At 40.4% G+C, this 25,637-nt stretch overlaps 2 protein-coding genes across 4 annotated transcripts in view; one reads left to right on the top strand and one right to left on the bottom strand.

Annotated features, from left to right (window-relative positions):
• RIC1 (RIC1 partner of RAB6A GEF complex) overlaps window positions 1–24,777 on the top strand; it is a 131,400-nt gene extending 106,623 nt beyond the window's left edge. For 2 of the 3 annotated variants that reach the window (XM_075931611.2, XM_075931610.2), the window contains exons 22-26: window positions 1,614–1,900; window positions 2,644–2,838; window positions 4,365–4,542; window positions 4,719–4,907; window positions 7,202–24,777. In XM_075931611.2, coding sequence (XP_075787726.2) covers window positions 1,614–1,900; window positions 2,644–2,838; window positions 4,365–4,542; window positions 4,719–4,907; window positions 7,202–7,487 — 1,135 coding nt within the window. In that variant the 3' untranslated portion in view covers window positions 7,488–24,777. Of the gene's footprint in view, window positions 1–1,613; window positions 2,586–2,643; window positions 2,839–4,364; window positions 4,543–4,718; window positions 4,908–7,201 lie in introns of those variants that run through there. The other variant, XM_089779216.1, reaches the window with a different exon arrangement.
• ERMP1 (endoplasmic reticulum metallopeptidase 1) overlaps window positions 13,028–25,637 on the bottom strand; it is a 41,547-nt gene continuing 28,937 nt past the window's right edge. The window contains exons 11-15 of the mRNA XM_075931613.2: window positions 24,625–24,777; window positions 18,630–18,832; window positions 17,641–17,756; window positions 16,979–17,142; window positions 13,028–15,506 (exon numbers count right to left, since the gene is read on the bottom strand). Of these exons, the coding sequence (XP_075787728.2) occupies window positions 15,342–15,506; window positions 16,979–17,142; window positions 17,641–17,756; window positions 18,630–18,832; window positions 24,625–24,777 (801 nt within the window). The 3' untranslated portion in view covers window positions 13,028–15,341. The remainder of the gene's footprint in view (window positions 15,507–16,978; window positions 17,143–17,640; window positions 17,757–18,629; window positions 18,833–24,624; window positions 24,778–25,637) is intronic.

Here is a 25,637-nt window from a genome sequence, read left to right as displayed (position 1 = left end):
AATGATAGATAAACCAACAAGATTTATGCAAAGTATATACGTCAGAAAAACAAATAAATAAAGTGGATAATACAGCATAGTGATTCTTAAGACACCTTCTTAACAAAACATGACATTCTGAAATACAAAGTAAATTAAAATAGAGTTGGTTAAATATATTGAATGGACTAGTTATAAAACTGAGTGTAAAATTAAAACATCTTTAAGCATTGACCAACAATGGTGTTCACTTTAAGATACTAACAGTATATAGTAACTAACTAGTAACTGAGCAATTCAACAGCTGAACTTAGACATAATATCAAATAACCAAGTATAATCTTAATGAAGTAATAGATTGAAACAGTTATAATTCAGCTTATCCACACTTTAAAACGTAAGATAAATAGGGTATGTCTACACTTACCCCCTAGTTCGAACTAGGGAGGGAAATGAAGCATACCGAAGTTGCAAGTCAAGTGCGGGATTTAAATATCGGTAGTCCGATTTAAAACCCTTCCCTCGAATTAACTGTTTCTCCTCATTGCGTGATACAGAATGACACGGCTGTGTTCTAGAGCAATGCACATTTTCTTTTAAAAGTCAGTGTGTCCCTCCCACTCAGATACAATGCTGATAGGAAGGAAAAGGGTAGATATTTGAGCACTGACTGTAATAAGAACAACTTCTCTCTTGTTCTCTTCAATGGGTTCTTAGACTTCACAGTCCTCTCCTGTTTTAAGTTTGCTACTATTCCACCACCAGCACAAGTTTACTGCCTGGATCAGTATTTGAAGTTCATCCTAGACACTAAATACTTGTAAGAAATATTGACCAAGGGCAGAGCTCATGTCTCACAAAACTTGCAAGACTACCATGATTTTTCATGTATCTCTAGTCATTTGCTGAACAGCTAATTGTCCTGAATTGACTCTTGGTACCACAGCATGGTGACATTGCCATTCTTGAGGGAATTCTGAGCCAAAAAAAAATGTGTATACCCCCAAATTTTTTTTATGTATGAATAAATGTTGAGGCTCTAGCATGACAATGGGAAGCACAGGTCACTCCCTTCATGGAGATAGGAAATCACCTTACAACTCTCCATCCCAGGAAGGAACTTTGTGGCGAGGCTGCACCTGACCCAGCAAGAGGGCTGGGCTGGCCTCTCTGTTCCAGGCACAGCAGGGGTGGGCAGGCAGGCCAGCAGGATCCAGGAGTTTAGAGGCTTAGTGTGGGGGATCCAGGTGTACAGTAAGGGTTCTGCATGGGACAATTGTGGATTGGTCAGCTCGGAGGAAGAGGGGTTGAGAGTGCAGAGGCAATGGCACTCTGGGGGAGGAGGGGGGTCCAGGTGAAGATGGCTGGGGATCAGTGAAGTGATCCATATATATGTGGGAGGGATCTTAGAGAGGGAGCTGAGGGCTTAGGGAGTGGCAGGAGTACTTGAGAGCAATTAATGGTGCCACAGTCTTCTGGTGTTTGCTTTTTCTGAGAGGCCACTTCAGAAGGGGTGGGGGGCTGCTGCTTCCTTCCTTAGTGACAATAACTCTGCATTTACTGCTGAGACTTCAAGTACCAGGTCCTGGTACTTACAGTCTTAATGTCATCTCTCCTCTCGTGTTGGTCCACAGGTGGAGTAAAGACAGTGACTGTGCTGAGAACATGTACATTGATATGATGCTGTGGCGTCATGCTCGACGCCTGCTGGAGGAAATCAGGCTTAAAGACCTTGGCTGCTTTGCTGCACAATTAGGCTTTGAGCTGATTGGCTGGCTATGTAAGGAGCGAGCCAGAGCGGCCCGTGTGGAGGATTTTGTGATTGCCTTGAAGAAACTACACAAGGATTTTCTCTGGCCATTTCCAGTCATACCAGCTTGCTCCGTTAATTCACCTTTCAAGAACGGAAAGTACAAGACAGGTGCTGTTACCGTCTGAGTTACTTTGGCGGACTAGGTTTCTCTCCTGCAACCCTGACTCCATTAATTTTGAATCTCTTATATTTCAGTTCAGCCCAAGCAAAGAACAGGTTGAGGTTTATTACCTGCACAATTCTTTACCTTGGCTGGTTTTGAAGGGGTTTTGTTTAGAATAGCTCTGTCTTCATAATATGTTTTGTTATAACTTCTGTTGAAATTTCCTATTTTCTCTCAGTTGTATTTTAGCTGTATTAAATCAGAGAATTAGACGTCTTTCATGTCAGTCTGGACACTGCTATTCTACAACTTCTACCAAAGACTGACTAAAATCAATATGTCACACAGTTGTAGTTGGGCATTGGGTGAGCTTTAGCTGGGTTTTTTGTTTGTGACCTGATAAAATTTGCACTTGATATGGGAATGGAGAAGGAGGAGTTAAGCTATATTATTTTTAAGATGACCATATGATTTGGTGCAATCCATAACACATCTTTTAATTTCATAAGCTAGAGTGAGTGTTTCTGTCCTAGGACTGCGAGTGAATTTACATGCAGCTAGAGAGAAACATATTAGATGGCACATTCACTGTGTGCCAGTGTCTAGGTACAGTGAGGCTGATCAAAGGCTCTTGCAATAGCCATGAGCTCTGTATTCCCTTGGTCGGTTTGTTAGCAACTTAGTTCTGTAAGTAAAATGGCTACTTTTCTTGTGGGACTGTTTCTTATAAATGCCTCCTTATTTCCAGCTGTTGGGGAGCAGCTGCTCAAGTCTCAGTCTGCAGACAACTTTTTAAATGTGGAAATGGAAACCGGGGTCTCAAGTGCAGCACAGAGTCACAACTGGCTTAGCACCATTAATTCCTCCCAAAGAGAGATGGACACAGTTTCATCCCATGGACCTCACATGCAAGATGCATTCCTCTCTCCTTTGTTAAATAAAGGTAAGTTATTTTTCTCTCTCATATCTCTTATCTGCATCACCCTCAGAAAATTGCATCTAAGTATTCATCCCTTCTCTTGAATGCACATCACTGCTGTACATCTGCATTTGGTGATACTGTGATGCAGAAAAAATTGACTTGGTCAGTGAAAAGTATACTAAAATGGTTAAAAGTGCTTTGAGAACATTGTGGCTGTGTGAAAACTAAGGACTACAATTATGCAAGTTACAGCTATATTTTAAAAAGAACTGAAGGTAAACAGTCATTGCTATTTCTTAAAAAAACCAAACCCCCCTCCCACCACACCTACCAATACTGGTAGCATCTGAAACGATTAAAACTGATTATTTTAATAACTATATTTTAATAACTAAATTTAGCTAAGTTTCCTTTCTGTATTTCTGTATTTAGGGGTTTAAAATCCTGTTTAATTGGTTAACCAGTTAAATGTGAAGTTTATGCCCAGAGCCCCCCTGTCCATGATGGGCTGGGAGCTGTGTCAGCAAGCATCACCTGTGGTGATAATTGGTTAACCTTTCACATCGCTATTCTGTGTCTTGCTTCACTTGGAAATTTCACATTTCCCAGTCCATTCCTGCTCTGCAGACTTGGATCCTTCATGCCTATTTCACCCAGTTTATGCTCTAAAACTTGACACATCATTCAGTACCTTTTAGCTGGTGGCATGAATAGTGTCATGCTCCCCCATCAGTGCTGAGGGAAGCTATCATGTTACATTAGGCATGTTGTACACATGCTAAGAACTGCCTTATAGCATAGTTCCACTGACTTTTTAGTTGTAAGATCAATTAAGATGTTCAGCATAGTCATTTTGGAGATTTCTACATCAAAGTACTTCACGATTTCCCAAATGATCTGTATGACTGCCTGGGGGGGAATCTGTTGTATACACACTGTTCTTCCTACACAGATTATAGGGTAGAATTGTCTTTATCTGGTATAAACAGTAATTAATATAAGAAACAGCTTACAGCAAGAAAAGCAAGTCTGTTGTTAATGCAGTGCACCAACACGATCCTTAAATCCGTAGAAGGGCAGCATTCTAAGGCTTAATGTTTTTCATCTTTTTGTGGGGTTGAAAAAGGTTGAACATCATGTAATTTTCAACATAAAAATATCACTATCAAATAATCAAAATTGATACTTGGGAGAAGCATTTAGATGGAATTATTAATTGCATCTCATCTGACTAGTCCAGCAAAACCTATTTCTGGCAGATCAAGACCAGATTCAGAGAAAGCTGATCAATTCCACATAAGTGTTCAGTGCTTCCTCAGAATGATTTTCTTTGAGTAAGAATCCTTTACTGACCAGAATTCAGATTGATCCTAGTACTACTAAGTTGTTCTGTACCCACTAACCCTCTTACTGAATCCCAAAGCTAGTTACCTTAGTATGTAAAAGTTAACTATTAAATGTTACCAATTTCATTGCAAAAGAAAACATTGACATCTGCTAAATTAATAGATGGCTTTCCAAATACTGTGTTGAATGTATTTTGGTAGGTGATGAATGCAGTATTGGTTCAGCAACAGACCTGACAGAAACAAGTTCTATCGTGGATGGTGACTGGACCATGGTGGATGAAAACATCTCCACACTAAGTTTAACACAGTCAGAGCTGGAACATATCTCTCTGGAACTGGCCAGTAAAGGGCCACACAAGTCACAGGTCCAACTGCGGTATGTTACATCATCATGAGATGACTTAAAAATTATAATTTCTATTTAGTCTGCTTTTAGCATGTGTGAGAGAGGAGGAGGTAGTATTTGTCTGTGGTCATCTTGTGCTGTTTGAATTTTGTCCTTGAGAGAGGAAAAAGCGTGTGAATACATGAACTGTTGTTTCTCACAAACAGGTATTTGCTACACATCTTCATGGAAGCAGGCTGCCTGGATTGGTGTATTATCATAGGCCTTATTCTCAGAGAATCTTCCATAATCAACCAGGTTTTTGTCATAATGGAGTCCTCTGATGCTGATGGAGAGATCTGGCAGAATATCAAGACCGGGCTCCATGCTGTAGACAGATGGGCTTCCACAGATTGGTAAGTGTCATTGCAGCAGATCTGTTTTGATAGATGGCTGAATACAGAATTGTAAGCATTTCAGTTTGGGGTTTGCATTTATTTATTGGTGTTTTTTTTCATTGACACTTTTTTAAGATTACAAGCTCTTGTCTTTGTGTACAAAACTTGAAATAATGAGACCTTGATCCTGTCTGAGGCTTTTAGATACCGTAACAATATACTAAAGCTTCATCACTTTCCTTTCTTACTAAGTACAGAACACAGTGCTATGTTTTCTTCTTTCTTTGTAAGTTTCAAAATAATTTTGAATAAATGAAAGGCCTTTATATTACAATATATATTATTTAGTATTTTGACATGTTCCACTACTTGTGTCTTTCTTCAGTAAGGCCGTGTCCAGACTCAGGGGTTTTTTCGGGAAAGGTAGCCTTTTCCCAAAAAAACTTCCCCTGCGTCCAGACTCAAGCCGCGTTCTTTCGAAATTGTTTCGAAAGAACGCGGCTTTTCTTTCGATGGCGGTAAACCTCAATTTACGAGGAAGAACGCCTTCTTTCGAAAGTTCCTCTTTCGAAAGAAGGCGTTCTTCAATGTAAAGAGGCCGTCTTCGAAAGAGAGCATCCAGACTCGCTGGGTGCTCTCTTTCGAAAGATCCGCCTGCAGTCTAGACGCGATCTTTTGAAAGAGCCTCTTTCGAAAGAAGCCTGCAGTCTAGACATAGCCTAAGAGTTTATGCTGGTGTGGGGAACCTTTCTTGGGTCAGAGGCTGCTGACCATAGAAAAATCAATTGGGTGAGAAGCAAGAAAGGAAAAAAAAATAAAACCAAAGAACTGAGACTGAGGAAAAAGTTACTCCCCACATTTCCCTCATACACCAGAGTGTAATGGGGCCAAGGCTAGTAGACTCTATACCCCTCCCCCCCGCCCCGGTGTGGGGCCAAAAACGAAGAGTGAAGTGTATGGGAAGGGGGCTGTTGGGAAGCTGCAGGAGTGGGTTGGTGGGCTTGAGAGGGTACAGGAGCAGGCCAGGAAGACTGAGCAGGAGGTAGGATGCAGGAGTGGAGAGAGTTGTAAGGTCTGGGCAGGAGGCTAGCTTGGGATGTAGGTTCCCCACTCTTCATTTGGCACTCCAAAGAAAATTTCCTTAGCAACTTCCCTATAGAAATCCACAGGGAAGACTGACAACCCTGGAACAGTCTGTTAGGATGCATAATCCTCTAACAATGGTTTCTCTCTCAATTGCTGTCATCATCTGATAGCAGCCATTTGCCCCCAAATGCTTTGTGCAAGAGCTCTAAGAGAAGGTGTGTCTACAGCTGTGGTCACCAACCAGTAAATTGTGATTGCCCTTATCAATCACAGGGCCTCTGATCACTAAAAGTCTGGTGGACAGCTGGGCTTAAGGCAGGCTTCCTATGGCTCCTTGTGGCATAGGAGTGCAGGGAGCCTGGGCTGCTCCTGGCCTAAACCCCCCACAGCTCCTATTGGCTGGGAACAGGAAAATGTGTGGGTGGTGCCTTCAGGGAGGTACTGGTCACTTGTGGGAACAAGGTGGAGCTGGTACAGGCAGGGAACCTGCCTTAGACCTGCTGTGCTGCTGACTAGGAGCTACCTGGCATAAAGGCTCCTATGGTAGGAACCTGCATCCCTCCTGTACCCCAACCTCTCCATAACATAAGAACTAGGGATCACCAGATGAAATGAATAAGTAGCAGGTTTAAAACAAACAAAAAAGGTTTTCTTCATGCAGCGCACAGTCAACCTGTGGAACTCCTTGCCAGAGGAGGTTGTGAAGACCAGGACTTTTTAAATAGGGTTCAAGAAAGAACTAGAATAATTCATGGAGGTTAAGTCCATCAATACTTATTAGCCAAAATGGGTAAGAATGGTTTCCTTAGCCTCTGATGGTTGGGGGCTGGAGAGGGATCACTTGATGATTACCTGTTTACTCTCTCTGGGGCATCTAGCATTGGCCACTGACAGCAGACAGGATACTGGGCTTAGATGCACCTTTGGTCTGACCTATTATAGGTTCTTAACCTCCAGGCCCAGCCCTGACCCGTCTCCTGCACTTCAACACTCTTCCTTAAGCTCAGCCCAGAGCCTGCATCTGAGCCTGGGGGAAATGAGAGGGGGTGGATTGAGCAGTGTGGGGTAGATCCTGGGGCGCACTTTAAGCACAAGATCACTTTTTAAAATTTGCTGTAGATGTATGGTTTCCAACAGTGTTTAACTGCTAAAGCTTAGAGGGCTGGATGCAAATGAAATGCTATTTTTAGTTCACTGAAGTTACTTCTTCTTTGTTTGTTCTTTAGCCCTGGGTACAAGCCATTTTTAAATATCATAAAACCACAGCTACAGAAACTGAGAGAGGTATCAGAAGAGCAGGTACAGCCTGAAGCTTTTCAACCGGTGAACCCTTGCAAGGTTACTGAACAAGCCAGCCCAAGGGGAGAGGAAAGCCGGAGTCTGACCTGCCATAGCACTAGCCCTCAGAATGATGCTGGAAGTAGCAGCCTGAGTTGCCATGAAGATGACATATCTGGGGCTGAGGAGGAGGATACTCTCCAGGAGGGCAGTTATGACTGCACTGTATCATAACATGATTTTAGTTTCTGGAGAGATTGTATTTAATGATAGCACAGCTAGCAGATAGACACATCAGGAGGTGAAGGAAGCAAACCAGCTTTCAGACATGCTTTCCTGGGTTGAATTTTAATGTTTCATTTCTTATGAGTATTGACTAAATGTCAGATCCATGGATGAGTATAAGGTAATTTCAAATAAGCAGCTCAACCTCTCTGTTTTAAAACACCTACTATTGAAACCAAGAGAATAGTTGTGTGAAAAGATTTTATTTTATTTAGCTAAGTGTGTTGATTTTCCTCTCTGCTTCTCTAAAGTGAGCTTGCTTTCTGGTACTGATTAGTGATTTCAAAGAACAGCAATTGGCATCATTGTAATTTTTTTTAACATCTGTTTCATGGGTCCCCTTGTCATATGTCACCTAATTCACAGAAAATGTCTCCTATATAAGAGAAAGCAGATGACTACATATTCATCCTCACCTTTGTTGTTTTTCTTGTCAGACTTAAAGATATGAATTTTAAGACAAAGTTATGGCAGATTCAGATTCAACTGGGATCTAAGTGTTTAATAGATTATACTGTTTAATATCACTATTTTTTGTATTAAAGAATTGTAAAGAGGTGTATGTTTTTGTGAATATTCTTGTGTAAATATTATCAAGGGTACAGTTCATGCTCTGGGATTGTACCATATTTGAAGGCACCTGTGTATTTTGCATGATTATAGCTATCTGGTAAAATTAAAGCAGAGTTGCCCTTCCTTCTGGATGTGGCATACTTTTTACTCTGACTATCATTAGAGTAACATTTTAAAAGTGGCTTTTTTTTTTTATCCTGGGCCACTCTGACCTACAATTAATTTTAAGATTATGGAAGGTTCTTATTTATTTCATTTGTAAATTCCATTCCCAGGAATGGATTTCTTATGTAAATAGAATCACTTATGTACTGTTACTAAATTTTAGTAATACGTAAGTAGTGCATACTTTTTTCAAACATTTTATAATGTGTATACTGTAACTAAACATAAGACTTTATTTTAACTTTCATATACTGTTATGAAAAAGCTGGCTGCAGAAGTCTCATAGCTGCTTTGAGGTGCTTATTTTCCTAGCTGCTGTCCCCCAGTGTATGTAATATTATACCTGTAACAGTATTAAATTTAGATACTAGCTTGTTTGTACTGTGCAATCTGAACAAAATAATGCAACATGACTAATTTTATACAAAGCCCTGCTAATTTTTTATTACATTATGTATTGATTTACCATGTGGTAGTTACAGCACAGTCTGCCACAATGCTGTTGTTCCCATTCAAATTCTGAAAATAAAATCTGCCCTGTCTCATGAGTGAAGAATATGCGTAAGGGTGAAATAAGTGGCTGTTTGCACACTTTCTTCTTTAGGTTTTAATGGTGTCTGCTTTAGGTGTAAATGCCTTTGAAAGTTTTTTGGAAGGTAAAACAAACCACTTATGTTTTGGCTGCATAACTTAAAGTAGTATAGCTAGAGAGGGCCACCTAACTGCCTAGTAAAGCATATTAATGTCAGTTTTCTGAAGTGCATTCTTCCATCCAAATTAGGGTACTTTAATAACATAACGGTAGTATTCAGTTTTATTATTAAAAGTCTACAGGTGAATGACTATTCCTTTAACTCAGGAAAAAGTCCAATTTAAACTTGGTACAGAAATATTTAATTTTATGAAGACTGCCAGTCATAAAAGTTTCGGGCCTTTAAAACCCAAACATTATATGTTAAGTGCTGCAAGTAAAACTGACTGAATTGTAAGTGCATAATGATAATTTGGACTTTTTCAAAACTTGTTCGCCCATGGTTGATTAAATGCCACACTAATTGATTGGAGGAAAAAAAAGTCAGAACAGACATTCAGATTAGATTCCTATAAAAAAAATCTACCATTTAGATTTTTTTTATAGGAATCTAAGCTAGATCTGTCCTCACCTGAAGTGAGCTTGGAACAAAAGTCCTTCAGTTATACTAATTAAAAATCTGAAGGACTTTTCCTCCTGTAGGGAAAGGGGCAGCTATTGCTCTACTTTGTGCTGTAAATATTCCTTTACTTAAAGCCACAGCCTGTCAACCTTTCAAGAGTCTGCCAAATTACATTTCACTTACAAAGTCAGACACAAAAATACAAAACCTATTAATGAAATTGCATACATTTATCATAAAATAAAAATATTTACTTATTTCAGTGTCTTGGCTATCCCTCCTTGATGTACATTTTAGTTTGTATTTACTTTGCTAGTACTTTATGTAGTGTGTTGTAAAACTGGACAGATCTCTAGATGAGCTGATGTATTGCCAGGGGTATTAGTACTCCGGGTTTAGAATCACTATCTTAAACCTTTTAATTTCCCCCTTCAAGAACTGTTTGTATTGCAGTAGTGCTGTTTTATATGTAGTTTGAACAGCTACAGAAGACATTGCAGCAACCATCACCTGCCATGATCACATTAATGCAAGCCAGTCTGAACCCTTTCTTAGAATGTAGTGTACTTTCCTCAGCCCTGACTACATTTATTCATTAACCCATGGCAAGGATTTTGTTAAAATGAGCAAATTACTTATGACCAGGAGTGTAAAACTGAACAAGTTAGTCAAGTCAATACTAAACTTACAGCATTAACCAAGAATACTGGGGAAAGGCAAATTTTAATCTAATTTCAAATGTCCTCCACTAATGGTATCTTGTAAGTATGCTATCTAGACTTTCCACTTGTTTAAAAGCATCAGTAACAAGCTGGAGCCTTGCTGGCTATCTTATGTAGACTTAGAATTTTACATAATGTAATATAATTATCTATCTACCACATTGGATGTAGCATTATCATGTTTAAGGACCATACATATATTAAAAAAGCAGGCTCCTGTATGTATTTGCTTGCACCTGTTCCCTCTATCAGAGGCAGCAGTGCAGGGGTGGGATGGGAGGGAAAGAATGCCTGTGTAGTCAACAGGATTATCCAATAAACTCAGGCTTATCAGTTAATTGTGTAGTTATCTACACATTGCCATCCCCTAATTTAGAAGCCTATATCTTACTTTCAAAAGCTATTCAAGCATTCTGTCTATATTAGTGGAATTTAGACTCATGGGCCTCAATAGCTTTAAAAATCTGGACTTGAAATAGAATGGGTACCACGTGAACATGGCTTCTTAAACTGAGTTTTGTATACATTTGGAAAGGTTTCTCTTGCCACCCAAAGTTGGTCCAATAAAAGATAGCTACTTCCTCATCTACCTTATGCTAGGATTGACAGTTGCAATAGACATGCATATGGCTCAAGCCTATTCCTCTAGTAAAATGCTTGATGAACTGGAAAAACAATTATTGACAGTTTGGATTATAGTGACAGTGGATCACAGATACCAAAATATTGCAATTGTTTGGACCTATCTGAAAAATATGCATTTGAAAGTTGTCAGACGTAAGGTCATACTCACAGGCTGATAGGGGAAACTCGATCCTGAGATGCAGTGAGACTAAGAATCTGGTGGATAATCAGCTAAACATGAACATCACTGTAGCAAAGACCTGATGCAATCCTTGGATTTACAGGCAGAAGTAGGAAATTTATATTACCACATTAGCATTGGTGCAGCTGCCTCCACAACTTGGAAATGGAGCTAAATTGAAAGAGAGCTACAAAAATTATTGGAAAAAGTGCATAAGACTTAAGACGCTAAACTACTCATATGGTAAACAAATGTGATAGCTCTTCAGTTTAGCAAAGAAATATAATTTTAGGTCTTGAAGCTCAAGCTCTACAGACTAAACTGTGAGGAACAATTTACCATGGGATATGGTCAGTGTTTCCTTAAGATGTGCACTTGTGGAGCCACTCAGAGTTAAATGCTGCTGATCACTTAAACAAATGGCAAACCACAGACTGAAACCACTGGTCTAGTCAAACCTTGCTTAGGGAATTGAAGCAGGAATTAGTTCCTGGGTACTCAGAACCTGTATTATGTAGGAGAGAAGAGCAGGTAAACCATGGGATTTTCTAGCCTAATTTACAATTTGTAAAGCCAGCAGCCATATTTACTGCCCACTTTGGGTCAAGCAGTATTAGTCTTTACAATAGGTTCCCATCTCTCACATCCTAGAGGAGTTTAACCCTCAGTAAATCACCAAAAGTGGGATCCACATGTGCAAATATTCAGAAAGAATGGTTACATACCTAACAAACTGTGGTTCTTCAAGATATTCTATATGCAGGACCGGTGGCATGAAGAGCACATCCATAGCACCAAACACACACTTCTAGCTAAAATTATCACCTAGGCACAGACCCAGACTTACTGTGTGGTAATTAACTGTTTGCCTTTTGAAACATGTTTATAAATAAACACACCAATGCAAAAGGTTTAAATTATTAAGACTTACCACATAAGTATTTTCAAGAGTATCATTTAGGCTAGAACTTTTACAGAAAGCAATTTTAAGAAGACATCAAGAAACTTCTCCCACCTCAAATGAAACAATTAATCCATTAGTTGCTTAGTGCACCACTGTAAGTAAAGCTTCCACCAAAGTGCACCTTTATCTTTCAACTCCGTGCACATCAGTGGCAGCCTTTGGGTATATTGCAATTTAATTAAGAGGTAGACAAGTCCAATAGTGCACCTTATTAGGAGCTAGTGGCAAGGGAGAGTTAAAAGAAAAAGCTAATACAGAACAGTTTGCATAGAATTTTCATATGAAGAAACTGCATTAGTATATATACAAACAGTTTTTATTCAGCATAACCCATATACCTGAATCCCACTGTCATTTTGGCATCTATGATTACCTGCATGTCATTTGTGCCCAGTTAATTTTTAGAAGCCAATTAACCATGACACTTGCTAAACAATTCAGCACACTATACTAGCCATATATACTGGCTATTTGTATACTACTGTAACATGTTAACTACTGGGTATTTGTATAAACATGTAATTGCTGAAAATGTTAGCAGTTACACATTTACATACAGGGGGCAGGCAGGCGCTCTTCCTCCCCTGAACTCATTGCCCCTGATAAAGAGGCAGCAGCACAGGAAGCAGGTGGATCTGTGGGAGCAGATATGCACAGGAAGTCAGCTTCAAAGCTGCTTCTCATATGTGTTACCTATCAGAGACAGCAGCATAGGGGGATGGGAGGGAGGGCAAGCCTCAGCTCCCTCCTGCTCCCCACCCATATGCTGCTGCCTCTGTGGGAGGCAGCTCCCTATGCAAATCAGCACCTGCACACACTTCCTTGCTACCTCTAAGCCCAGGCTTATCAGTTAATTGTGTAAACACCTACACATTGACAACCCTAAACTGTACCTATGCTGTGCTAAGCAGGTTTACCTACTTAGTCAAGTGTGGGTATGGAATGTGTCTGGGTATCTGAGAACGTTTTATGTTCTTTGGTCTTGCCATGTCTTACCAGTAATTGTAATTCCCAGAGTCTCAACAGTAGTTTTTTGTCTCGGAACTTAAGTAACAAGTTTGGGCTTGCAGTGCTAGAAACAAAAACAATATTCCAGTAACAGAATCTGCATGTTAAACAAACAGTCAAGTTTAATTTTCAGTAAGGCAGAAATTCACAATAATCAGACATCCCCGACAATTTAATAAAGGGTGATCCTGAGTTAGCAATGTCATTTTACTTTTTCTTGCAGAAACAAAATATAATTATTGCTGCACTGAAGTTCCAAAAGTTACCAATATACTGCATGTGGATATTTTCCCCTTTCCACAGACTCTTGGCATTTTTTTTAAGTTTACAAGGCAGAGGCACAAAAATTATCCATTTTGGAGAAGACACAGTGAATGCCTCCGGTACAGCCTTAATCAAGCTTAACTCTGGTGAATGTGCAGTACAAAACACTGCATTTACTGAGACTTATTATACATTTAAGAAATCTATTTTGAAGTTACTCAGTTACTTTTGTAAAAGTATTAGGATTGCTAATCGTTCCCCCCTCTTTATAGGGATAAGCACTATACATGAAAGACTAGGTGCTGCTGAACTAATGGTGATAGTCTGTTGATTTTGTTTAAGTTGTGCAATATACAATCCAAAACAACTATATACTTTAATTGGTCTATGAGAATCTCAGTCATGGAACACCCTATAAATGTATCCTCATAATATACTGAATTGTTCCATTCGGATTCTAATAACTGAATGGTTAAATTAGAAAGCCAATAGACCTGATCATGAGAGCTACTATCCCTCAGGGCCAAGTGAGGTCATGAGGAATGTCATCTCAGGCTCTAATTTCTCACTGTGTAGCTATCCCCAACCTTGCAGCTTGTTGCTTTAACTAGTGCCTACACAAGAAGAACTTGTGCATATAATTTGGCAATTTTTAATGAGGTGAACAAAGCACCAAGTTTACACCATGTGTTACAGAATGATCAGCACAAACTGCTGGAATTAATTTGGAAAAAGCTCCCCAACAATAACAATTTTCCTACTTTCCCAACCTACACACAGTTTAGAAAAATAAAATCGAAGGGCTTGGGTTTTTTTTGTTTTTTTGGGGGGTGGCTGCACTTTTCTATAGGGGTGGAGTTTTCAAAAATCACATAGCTCACTTAGGAGCACAAGTCCTGTTGGTTTCAAAATTGGAGCTGTATTCCTAAATCACTTACATGCTTTTGAAAATTTAACCCTGTAAGATTAAGTTAAGAATAGTTTTCTACAAATACCAGATGCTACATGTGCTTTAAAAAAATCTCTTTTCACGATAGTTACACAAATCCTTAAGGAAAAAGCACTTTTTAAAAAAAATTAAACATCGAACCAAAATATTAATGAAGTAAAATGAAATGAATTATCCTTCAACGACCAAGAAAATCTACACAAAAGTACTTATCAAAAATATACAGAAATTTATACCAACATTGATTTAGAAACTAGTAATTAAGCAGCTACAAGATTCTAACTAAAAAGGCCAGTGTGGGGCTCAGTGCTCTGACATACAAGACAATGCCTCATGCTTACATCTCACATATGAGTCTAGTCTAAATGTTGATACTTGAAACAGGCTGCAAGATGCTAACAGGGAAATAAGTAGAAGACTCTATGATTTGATCAAACTTCCTCCACTCAAAATCACTGGAGTAAAGAGTTAACAAAAGGACAGAGAAAGGAAGTGACCAATAAAAATCTTCAAAACAGAACAGTAGAGGACAGGAAAAGGAGAGTTGTTAATGATCTAAGTAACACATTTAACATCAAATTCCATGGCATGAAATTTTGAATTTTTCCAAGAACTGGAAGTACATAACATAGCCTAATTGACTACTTCAAAACAAGCATCATCCAGAGATCACAGTAATACTTACTCAGAAAAAGTCCTTTACGTACATAATCCTTTACATACGTAATCAAAAATATTTTAGACAAAGCCTTTTTATTTTAATAGGACAAGGTAGGATGACTAACCTTGGGGAGGATTTTAAAAGATTGTAGGAATTCATTCACAAAGACCCCTCACTTACAAAGTGCACACATAAGTACCTCTATATAGGTACTTCTTCCAATTCAAGTCTTCATGTTAATTTTGCACTAGTCAAATTGTCTCATCAGTAGGAGAAAGCTGAATTAGAGCTGCATAGATAAGGAGGCACTTCTCTCCCAGCCCCACAAAGCAAGACCGCCCACTTCCAAAGAAAAAGGATGGGAACCCTACTTATCCTTTAAGAAGTCAAGCTACCACAGAAACAAACTTGTGCCCAAAATGTTTTTCCCTGAACTGTGAAAACAAACTTCTGCACCTTGTCAGAATGAACTCATGAAGGAAAGTTGAATCTTCTCTCACAGTGAGACTTAATTTGATCTCTTTGCATTGTTGCGAGACTAAAAGACAAAGAGGTCATAGGTACAGACCCAACCAGAAGGAAACGTCCAGTTTGGAAATCTCTCCATTAGGGCATACAGCTGAGGTGACTTTTGATCTTCTCCAAAGAAATAATGTGCTGCTATGGCAAGGGAAACCATTCCATCAGAGTGCTTTTCTGCAGTCTGAAAGTGAGAAAAGGCAATGCCAAATTTATCAAGCATTACTTTTACATTGGCTGCTTCATAGCTTCCAGATACATTTAATTTCAGACACCCTTTTGAATGTCTTCCTACAAGCTAGCTAGTGTCCAATAAGTTAAAAGCCTTCTTAATATCTTCTAAAAGATACCAGCAGTATTATCTAATGTGATATAAAATCAATTTACCATCACACAGAAGATTCTTTGAAGAATGGAGATCCCGGATACAACAGCATGTCAACAGAAGTATCAGTATTGACCCGATATCCCAGCTGATCTGTATTCCACTGCACATGTACAATGCCATTTACTTAAAAATGAATACATGTAACTATGCTCAGAACTTGGGCCACATATTTTTGAAGAGGTCATTATGATCAAATCTTCAATACACACAAGGAAGCGAATCTTCATGCCTGAACACTGCCTTACTGTGAAAAGCTGCCAAAGTCTGGAGTGAATAGAGCTGCTCCGTCACCTGTCAGATCAATCTACTTGTCAAGATTCTGATGGGCCCCGCAGTGGGGCTCACTCATTACCAGCACCAGAATGCCTTTCCTAGCAACTAAATGAAACTAACGCACCTTCAGTTTACTATGGGACTTCAGCCCCGACCATAACTATTAAAGCAGGGCATTTTACACATTTTGGATGCTCATCCCAACAATTCAGTGTCACATTCAGGTACAAAATAAAATTTCCTAGTCTAGCTGGCAGACTCTAGTATTAAACAGACTCCTATTTGGAACAACAGGGTGCAAGGACGCTCATGACTCATGAAGAACAGTTTATTCCACCTTGGAAGATCATTTAGTGAAGTGATCAGAACACCTTATCCAGGAATGAACCCTTGCTAAACCTGGGTAGTTCCCCATACAAGTTTACAAGAGAATCAGGTATCTTAAATTCAGTGGCAATAAAAGCTTCCAAGCATGCTGTGAATTATTTCTGGGAAAGTTTAGGAGGATGACAGGTGAATATCCTGGTCTGATATAAATTCACCAATGAAAATAAACTGAGAATTGCTCAGAGGGTCACCATAAAAGCATTCACAGGAAGGTTGCAAAACAAAGCTTGTAACTCCTCCTCTTTCTAAGGGAATGGATTTGCCACTTAGAATCATAGTTTCCCAAAGCAAGTAAACATAGCGGAGGACTTAATTAGACTACAACAAAACAGTTCTAATTAGGAGCAGTGAGATACTATTAAGAAAAGGAAAATTTGAGTGAAATATAAAAAAAAATCCAATGGCAAGATATAAGGCTGGTAAATAGTCTATCAAAGGAAATAATGGAACCCCTGCCTTGGGTCATTACCTATATATATATTATATAGGAACAGCCTTGTATCACAGAGAACAGACTAAAAGACAAATTAAATATAGTTTCTGTTAATCTATAAAATAAAGCAAGTTGGGTTTATTTTGAAGTTTGCTCAATCTTTTTTCCCCCTTACCTTCAACTCTATCCAGAAGTGCCATGCCACAGCCTGAAGCCCATGAGTGTAACACACAAAATAATCGCCTCTTGTATTAGCAACAGGAGTTCCATTTCCAAGAGACCAGCTGGAGAGTGTTGACCCTTCATGTGGTCGAATGTACAGTGACATGTGACTGGGACCTATATCAGACAGCAAACTTACTTGAATGTACTAGCAGAAGGGGGTGAAGAGACACACATTTTACTGCATTATAGCTACCATGGGTTCTTCTGTGCCACAATCAGCTGTTCAGTTTCATTTTGTACTGAGAGATTTAGCCTATGTACTGCCAGTTATCACTCAATATAAGTTACATAGCAAAGCAGCTTCGCTGTCTGTAGCAGAAGCTACATTGGATCCTGTACAGCAAGACAAATAAAGGGGGTGATGGCCTAGAGGCACAGTTATAAATAGGGCATTAAAATTACGAGTTAACAAAAGTCAATTGTATGTTCAAATGAGACTTTAAGTTTATAATTACAGTATGGCCACAATTTTTCAAATGCCTGGGAAGTTGAACTGGTTGGTGCAAAGTTTCCAATTATGCATTCCTAGAGCTAGCATAGCCACTTTCAATAAAAGAATTTAAGTGTGTAGTTAGCATAACAATGACAAATCAGAGGCTGATAGCCACCCACCTGATACTTCAAAGGTTAACTTTGTAGAATCCCATGGCATCTGCTCTTTGGCCAGAAGTTTAAAGTGAACAGGGTTTGTGGGAGAAACTTCTGGAGCAGGAAGATACCAGTTCTTTCTACAATAAAAAGTATTTTAAGTTCAACGCAACACTTCAAAGTGCCTTATTAATGCTAAAATATAAACACTGGGCAAAATGCAAGTTTTGTACAGCAAGGCTGGCCTTGCTATAACAAAATAAAGTGTTCAAGTGCAATACATTCTAGAGAGGAAGAGCAATGCTTTAACAGTCTGTGACTACAATCAAGACATTTAAAAGGACACTCAGTGAACAACAGGATTGCCTCCACCATGCCTTTATTCCTCACCTCTTTCTCTTTGATCCAAGCTATCTATTAACTTAAGGGAAAACCAACTAAAACAATACAGTAAGGAATTTTAAGATTTCCAAATTTAAGATTTCCCACCTTTGGGGGGGCAGAATGAGTAAGCAAATGTTTTCTCCTAAAGTTTCTGTGACCAAAAATTTGTAGCCAGAGACATTATAACAGTGGTCCCCAACACGGCGCCCACTGGGGTATTTATGTGCGCCCGCGGAATGATCTGGGCCGGCCCAGCCCCATGGCGTGTGGCACATGCGCGATGCCAGCCCCGGGCGTGTGGCACATGCACAATGCTGGCCCCAGGCGCGCGGCGCATGGTCAGCCCCTGCCCCGGGCACATGCACGGTGCCGCCCCAGGCGCGCAAGCGGCCCCGCCCTCGGACGCCCAGCGCGTGAGCGGTCCTGCCCCCAGGCGCCCAGCAGCCCTGAAAGGTTGGGGACCACTGTATTATAATGTGATGAAAGAGAAAGCCTTTTGCAGCAGTGACCAACAAAAATGTTACAAAATAAGTTTTACTCTACAACCTTCTATGGATCATTTGCAAAAGTGTCTGATGCATCTTGGAAAATTCCAATAGGCCCTAATAGGCAGTAGCATAACTACTAACCTGAGAAAAAAGTGCACAGGAAGAATCCAAGGAAAGCCACAGAAAGGAGCCTTCTCCTCGCAATGAGTTCTGATAGTATCATTGAGTTCAGGTATATAAGGAGTGATGTGAGCTATTCCAGCATAGTCCATCCCATTAATCCATATTCCAGAGTCACTTTTTACCAAATTTCCACTTAGGCCATGAAATCTTCTGCTCACATGCTAACACAATGAGGAACAAACAGAAAAAACATCAGGCATTTGCAATATTTTGTGCAACCTGATAACGTCAGAACCAATTCTGCCCACTGCAGCTACACATTGTAAGCACAGCATAAGGTTTTGTATAATATGTTAGAAAACGTGTTTCTATCAAAGTACTTATATGGTCCCCAGGATGATGGTACCTGAACACCTATGCAGATCTGGTTACTAGATATTTCTGTAGGACATAAAGAGACCATTAAATATCAATGCTTACTGAACCTAGTACAGAGTTTGAACCCAAGTAAAAAAAATTTTACAAGGCAAAGAAAGAGTCCCACCCACTCAGAGAAGAAAGACTGCCCCTACGTTGCCTTTCAAAATGTCTTACAAGAGGCACAACCTGCATCCTGGAAATGAGGTCAGTGTAGCCCAGTGACACTGGCAATAGTCCCAGAAATGTAATTACTGCCTGACTGGAGCACTTACGGTATTTCTACACAACAAAGAAAAGCCTGATGCTAGGTGAATACAGCTCACGTGGCTCAACCTGCCGGGCTGTTTCACTACTGAGAAGATTTCTGGGCTCAGGCTAAAGCATGAGCTCTAGAACCTGAAGGGGTGTGAGGGTCCCAGGGCCAGTGGTCCAGCCTGAACTTAGATGTCTTCACAACCTCACAGGCTGAGCCCCGTAGGCCTTAGTCAGCTAGCACAGGCCAGCCACAGGTGCCTAGCTGCTATGTAAACATAACCTTAGAGGGGAGATACTTTGAGCTACTTTGAGATACTCTAGAAGGACCAGAGGCTGTACTGAGACTTTTAACTGAGCCTATGTTTCTAGGAACAGCTCAAGTATGGAAGAAGGTAGAGGACTATAGTGAATTGGCTGTTACGGACTTTTAAGCAGTTTTTAGCTCTAGTTACAGTAAACAGATGCCTCCAGCTAAGGAAGGGAAAAAGCAGCAACAGACTTTGGAGGGCAGGAATCTAGAGAGAGTTTACAGAAAGTTAGCGTTCCATGAAACTCAATCTCCTCTAAAATTTGAAGTACTGAGTCAACCCTGCTTTAGGCCTTGTCTGCACAAAAACGTGGTTCTTTCTGATTCTGGTTTAGCTAGACCTGTACTGAAACACGTTTCCTTAACGCTCCCCCATAGCCCTCACCCCATGGGAATTCTTATTCTAGTATTTTAAAAGTGCCTTTTTTGGTTTAGGTTGAACCGCTTACCAAACTACCACTACTACTACTTAGCTTAACAAAGAAAAGGTAAAGAGATGACTTTATTATAGTCTACAAGTACCTATATGAAAAAATTATATTTGAAAATGAGCTCCCCGTATCTGAAAGCTGAAGCTAGACAAATTCAGACAGGAAATTTGGAATACATTTTTAACAGTAATACCATTGGAACTATTTATCAAGGGCCATGGTGAAGTCTCCATCCCAGTCAGTATTTAAATCAAGAGTAGATGTTTTTATATAAGATATGCTCTAGGAATTTTTGGGAGTAACTTCTATGAACTACGTCATACACAGAGTCAGACTAGATGATCACAATATTTTTTCTGGCCTTGGAATTTATTAATCTTCACAAACTATATGAAAAATATAAAAGTAATGGAACAAGAGCATGTCCAAATGAAGCATTCTACCAGCTTAATAATTCATAGTTTAGATTACAACAAAAATACTTTCCAATGTAGACTAGGCGTAAGTGTGAATCACATATACCAAGAATCAGGAATTCCAAACCCGGTACTTATTATTTTTTCATATCTCTTTCTTGACTTGTGGCTAGTTGATAACAAAAGGTAATATAACCCAAGATTCATTTTGAAAGTCTCTGCACCAATATAGACTGACTTCTTGATTGTTCTGCTATGGAAACAAACAATTTAGATGTCTTTCTAGTGTTCCTTATTGTTTGCAGATAAGAGGCCAAAGCCCTCCAAACATCCAGACCATAAATCCTTCTCTTCATGGACAAATGCACATGGCCAGAAACTCAAAATGGAGTCTTACTGAGTGACAATAGAACACAATTGATGTCACATATAGGTTTGATCTTTACTAATGATGGAAAGGATCTGAGACTCCCAATAAAAAATCTAGCTGTGACGGGTTCATGATAGGGATGTAAAATCCCATTTAACTGGCTAATTGATTCAACATACTGTTTTAACTGTTTAAAGGGGGCTGAGTGGGAAGACTACAATGCCCCTCCCCACCCCGTCGCAGTCAGAAGCTGCTTTGCAGCAGCCTCCCCTATATCCCCCCTCCCCCCGCTGCCTCTGACAGAGGCAGCGGGTGGGGGGCAAGCAGCACCATGGAGACAATGCTGGGAGGAACCTGAGGAAGAGGTGTGCAGAATTTCCCCCAATTTGTGATGTGTATCTGCTACCTCTTGTAGGGGAATCAGCATCTGCCACCATCTTGGCAAGATCCTTAAAGTTCTTATGATCATCACCTAGCGATGGGGAAGAGGGAAGGGAGGCCTCATCTGGTAGAGATAAGGAGAAATTTGCTGGAAGTGTTCTTCTTCCTGTTCTGAAAAAGCTCCCTCCACCCTGGTGAACTCCCTCTGAGATACACTGGATGGTTGTGACACATGGATGTATATTGTCCAAGAATTGCAATAAGGCAATGGAGGAGGGGAGGCATGTATGATGGGGTTACCCCAAATGTCTATATCATGATTATGGGTTGGTTCAATGGAACTGGGGAGGATCCTTGTATTTTGACAATGGGACATAACTTCCTCCTAGCCTCTGTCAAACTTGTCACTGGGTAGGGGTGGCAGTAACTGGGGTATTGTCAGTACACAATACTGGTGCCAACAGCAATTCCAGGCGGCTGAAGGTGCTATCGGGGCCCTGGTACTGCGTAATGGGGATTGCAGTTCTTTCCCACCCACCAGGTCTCCGGGATATCAGAGTTCATGCATCCTAGGCTCACTCCGTACAATGAAGTTATCAGTACCAATAGTTGAGACAGTGCAGAGCATTCTCTAGATGAAAGTTTTGTTGTGCTAGGTACCAAAAGTTGTCAGTATCACTCTTTTAGAGATGGTACAATAATTCTTTCCCTGGGTACCAAAGCCAAAGGTCTCCAGAATACTCAGAGTGTTTGCGGTACACTGTCAGTACTAATGGCTGGGAAGATGCAGAGCACTCTCTAGATGCGAGTTTTGTCACATCCAGTACCAAAAGCTTTTTCTATGCTATTTTTTAGAGACAGTACAGTAACTGTTTGTCTCCTTAACGTTGCCTCCGAGCCTGGCTGCCCCTGGCTTCTCAGGGCATGCAGCCCCTACTGCAAAGCAGAGCTCACAGTGCGAAGGCCCTTCTGAGTACACTGTTTCAGAGCTGGGCCATGGTGCAGAAGTCTCCTGCAGGAGAACCCCCACTGACTGGCCAATCACTAGGAGCTTGTTTTACTGGTCAGTACTAAGGTTGGTCAGTGCGGAGGTGACCACTCTGGGGAACCCTCTGGCTGGCCAATGACGCTGATCTCGTTTTTACGAGTCTTTAAAGGAGGAGTCTGCTGTGTTGGTGTTTTTTTAACAACTCTATCCTCTTTGAAGTAAAAGGCTCTGGGGATAATCGGTCAGGAGTCCCCTGGAGGCTGAAGTGCCTTCTCCCTAAGGAAGGGTTTTAAACTTCAGCTCTCCGTTCCTGCGAGATTGACATTTTACCCATGCAGTTGAAGGAAGCACTTATGTGAGGCTGTCCCAGGCATCAGACAGAGTGTGTCTGGCTCTCCTAGGAACTTCTTACAGGAGAGGCATCTCTCAGCGCTGGTAGAGCTAAGAATATCTCTGGGAGTTTTCTGAGTCTCAGTTCCTGACCCTCACAAGTTCTGGGGGGGAAAGAGGAACAGATTTCACACTTGCCAGAACATCAGCCAGGAAGTGGAAGCAGCGTTGATATTAGCCTCTCTCAGAAAAAGAACAAGTGCAGGAAAAACTGTTTTTGAACTGCAGGACTCTGGGTATAATCTCACTTTTCTCAGGGGAAAAGTCCTCAGCAGGGAGAAAAGATCACTATTTATGCTACACAATACAGTAAAAACTACTAAAAAGCCTAGCTATGTACAATTCTTACAGTAATGATACAGTAAAAAAGATGCTGAGGACACTGAACATTTTGACTTGAGACCACACAGAGGTCAAATGGAACTGGAGAGGCATGAGCCTCCCTTTACATTAGAGGTGGGCAATAATTTTTGATGGGAGGCCACAAAAAGATGCTGGTAAGTTGTGGAGGGCTGTACTTTTCTATGGAAGGCATGCAGTGTCTGGGATGGAGGTTTGGTGCAGAAGGGAGCTCAGGGTAGGAGGCTGGGATACCGGAGACGGTGTGGGGTCTGAGAGGGAGTCTGGATGAAGGAGAGGCTTGAGGAGCAAGGGGTATGGGTGCAGGAGAGGACTCTGGACTGGGGAAGGGGCATAGGAGGAGATACAAGGTCTAAGAGAGAGTTGTGATCTGGGAGAGAAGGGAAAGGGGGGTGCAGAGGATTTGGATGGTGACCTGGTGCAAGGAGCTGTGGTGCCTACTGAAGTCCCAGGCTGCTCAAAAAGAGGTTGGCTGCTCTATGTGGCCCTCTGTTCCAGGCACAGGAGGGGAGAGGGAAGAGGAAGGGGAGGCTTTGCATGCTGCCCCCGCACCTCAGCAAAATCTCTCAGCTCCTACTGGCCAGAAGCCCAAGCAGACCATAGGAAGTAGCCAATCACTTAAAGCAGCATGGGTGTCCCAGCAGGGCAGCCTGCAGACTAGATCCTGTGGCTTGGCAGGTGGAATCTCCCCCGCCCCTGCTTTAGATCATTGGTTGGTAGCATGACAACTATGGCACATGAGGGCTAATGGACACTGCTTTCAAGAAATTCTGGACTCAGGCACTAGGTGTCCCACATGTGGGGGAGACGTCATTCAAAGAACAAGCTGTAGGGAGCAAAATCAGTGATCCCAGTTTACAAATTCCTGCCACTGTCCACTAATCTACTGAGAAGGAAATTCCAGTACATAATGCCCGGCAACTAGACCATTTGCCTTTATTTTATACAAGTCTTCTTTTTACCCTTTGTGTTGTTCCAAAGCCTGGCAAGACTTTACTGCAAAGCTACACTTGCCATTCCACTCACTCTTTGCGCATATATAGGTAGGCACTCAAAAAGTAACCGGGGAAGACAAATCATTTCTCTGCAAAAGTCTCACTCACTATTCTTTCAAGTTAACCATAGTACTTCAGCAAAATCAGTATATACAGAGTGCAGCTAAGCCAAACTCCAGAGGAAGTAGATGGATCACTCAACAGAGATCAAGAGACAGAGTCTGCCTAGCTTCCTGCATGCTACTTCTAAGACTACTGTTTGTTAGAACAAATATGTGTAAGTATTTAAACATGTTTATTGAACCAAATTCATTCTTGGTGTAACTGAAGGAAGTGTCAAGTATCAGAGGGGTAGCCGTGTTAGTCTGAATCTGCAAGAACAGCAAGAAGTCCTGTGGTACCTTACAGACTAACAGATTTATCACGAAAGCTTATGCTCCAATAAATCTGTTACTCTATAAGGTGCCACAGGACTTCTTGTTGTTCTTGAAGGAAGTGTATAGCCTGTCATGAGCAAAAAAAAGCTGGCTGAGATTATTGTAACTGCCTGGAAATTAACAATCCTTTTATGAGCTTCCCTGTATCCAAGGGCAAAATGCCTTTCTTTTTCAGGGGGAAAGGAAGGTTGGACAGAGTACCATCCCTGAAAAAAAAGAAAAAGAAAAAGATGTAGACTATAGATTACTTTAGGCTTTCTTACCTGGAGAAAGATTCGCTTAGGCTTTGGATTAGCTGAATCAGAACTGTATGGGAAGAACACTCCACTACAAACAAGAATTAGTGTCACTCCAAACACTGTAGTTAAAGCTATTATTGTCTTCTTTGTACTTTTGGCAAGATAGATAAAATTAAGCTGGAGAATAAAAATATGAGACACTAGTTATGAAAATACAGCACTAACAAAAAGATAACGTTAATGTATTTCTAAATATCTAACTTATGGAACAGAGGGCATTTAAAAATATGATTATCTTCACAAGAACTATTTAATTTGATACAAGACTTCTTAATGTCACTTGCAATCTTAAATAACTAGTATGTTAGATTTATATGCAGACTTTTTAGAGTTTTAAGAAATCACAAACTGTTTTTAAAAAATTCATTAGCAAACAGCTGGTACCTGATTATTGGTAATTAGAGAACTATGTGAAGATACAATGTTAAAACCAGTGCTAAAACATGAAGTTGTTTATATATAGTCCAGGTAAATTTATTCTTAATGCCACATTCTTCCTAAATTATACTTACATCCTCCAGTATTAAAATACCTCAAGAAAGTCAAATATCTTTTTCAATTGAGTATACTCTTCCCTTGCACACATCTCTATACCTCCATCCTACAGCAGATATATTCTTGTGTTCAGTCTAAATAGGTTTCTTCAACTAACAATATATTGTTTACTGCATTTAAACTCTCTCCTGGACAATGATTCAGTTTAATCTCATCATGAATGCAAAACAAGCATCCTGAGTACTGGAAAGGAAGTCTACAATTGGATGGATCCCATTCTTCATACACAGCAGGTTATTTCAATACATTTTCTGGTAAGTATTTTGTTGGTCCTTTCAGGGACTCCTTCACCAAAAAGGGAAAGCCACTAAGATTCCCCATCAGCATCTCATTTCATATCATGTATCTCTTCAACACTCTAATCAGATATTAAGCAAAAATTCAATCCTGTAACGTGTACCACTCCAATTAGGGATGTAAAA

This window comes from Pelodiscus sinensis, chromosome 6 (assembly GCF_052426305.1).
Source record: "Pelodiscus sinensis isolate ZL-2025 chromosome 6, ASM5242630v1, whole genome shotgun sequence".
NCBI lineage: Eukaryota > Metazoa > Chordata > Testudines > Trionychidae > Pelodiscus > Pelodiscus sinensis.
The sequence above is the reverse complement of the archived record's forward strand: the minus strand, read 5'-3'. Positions and strand labels throughout refer to the sequence as shown.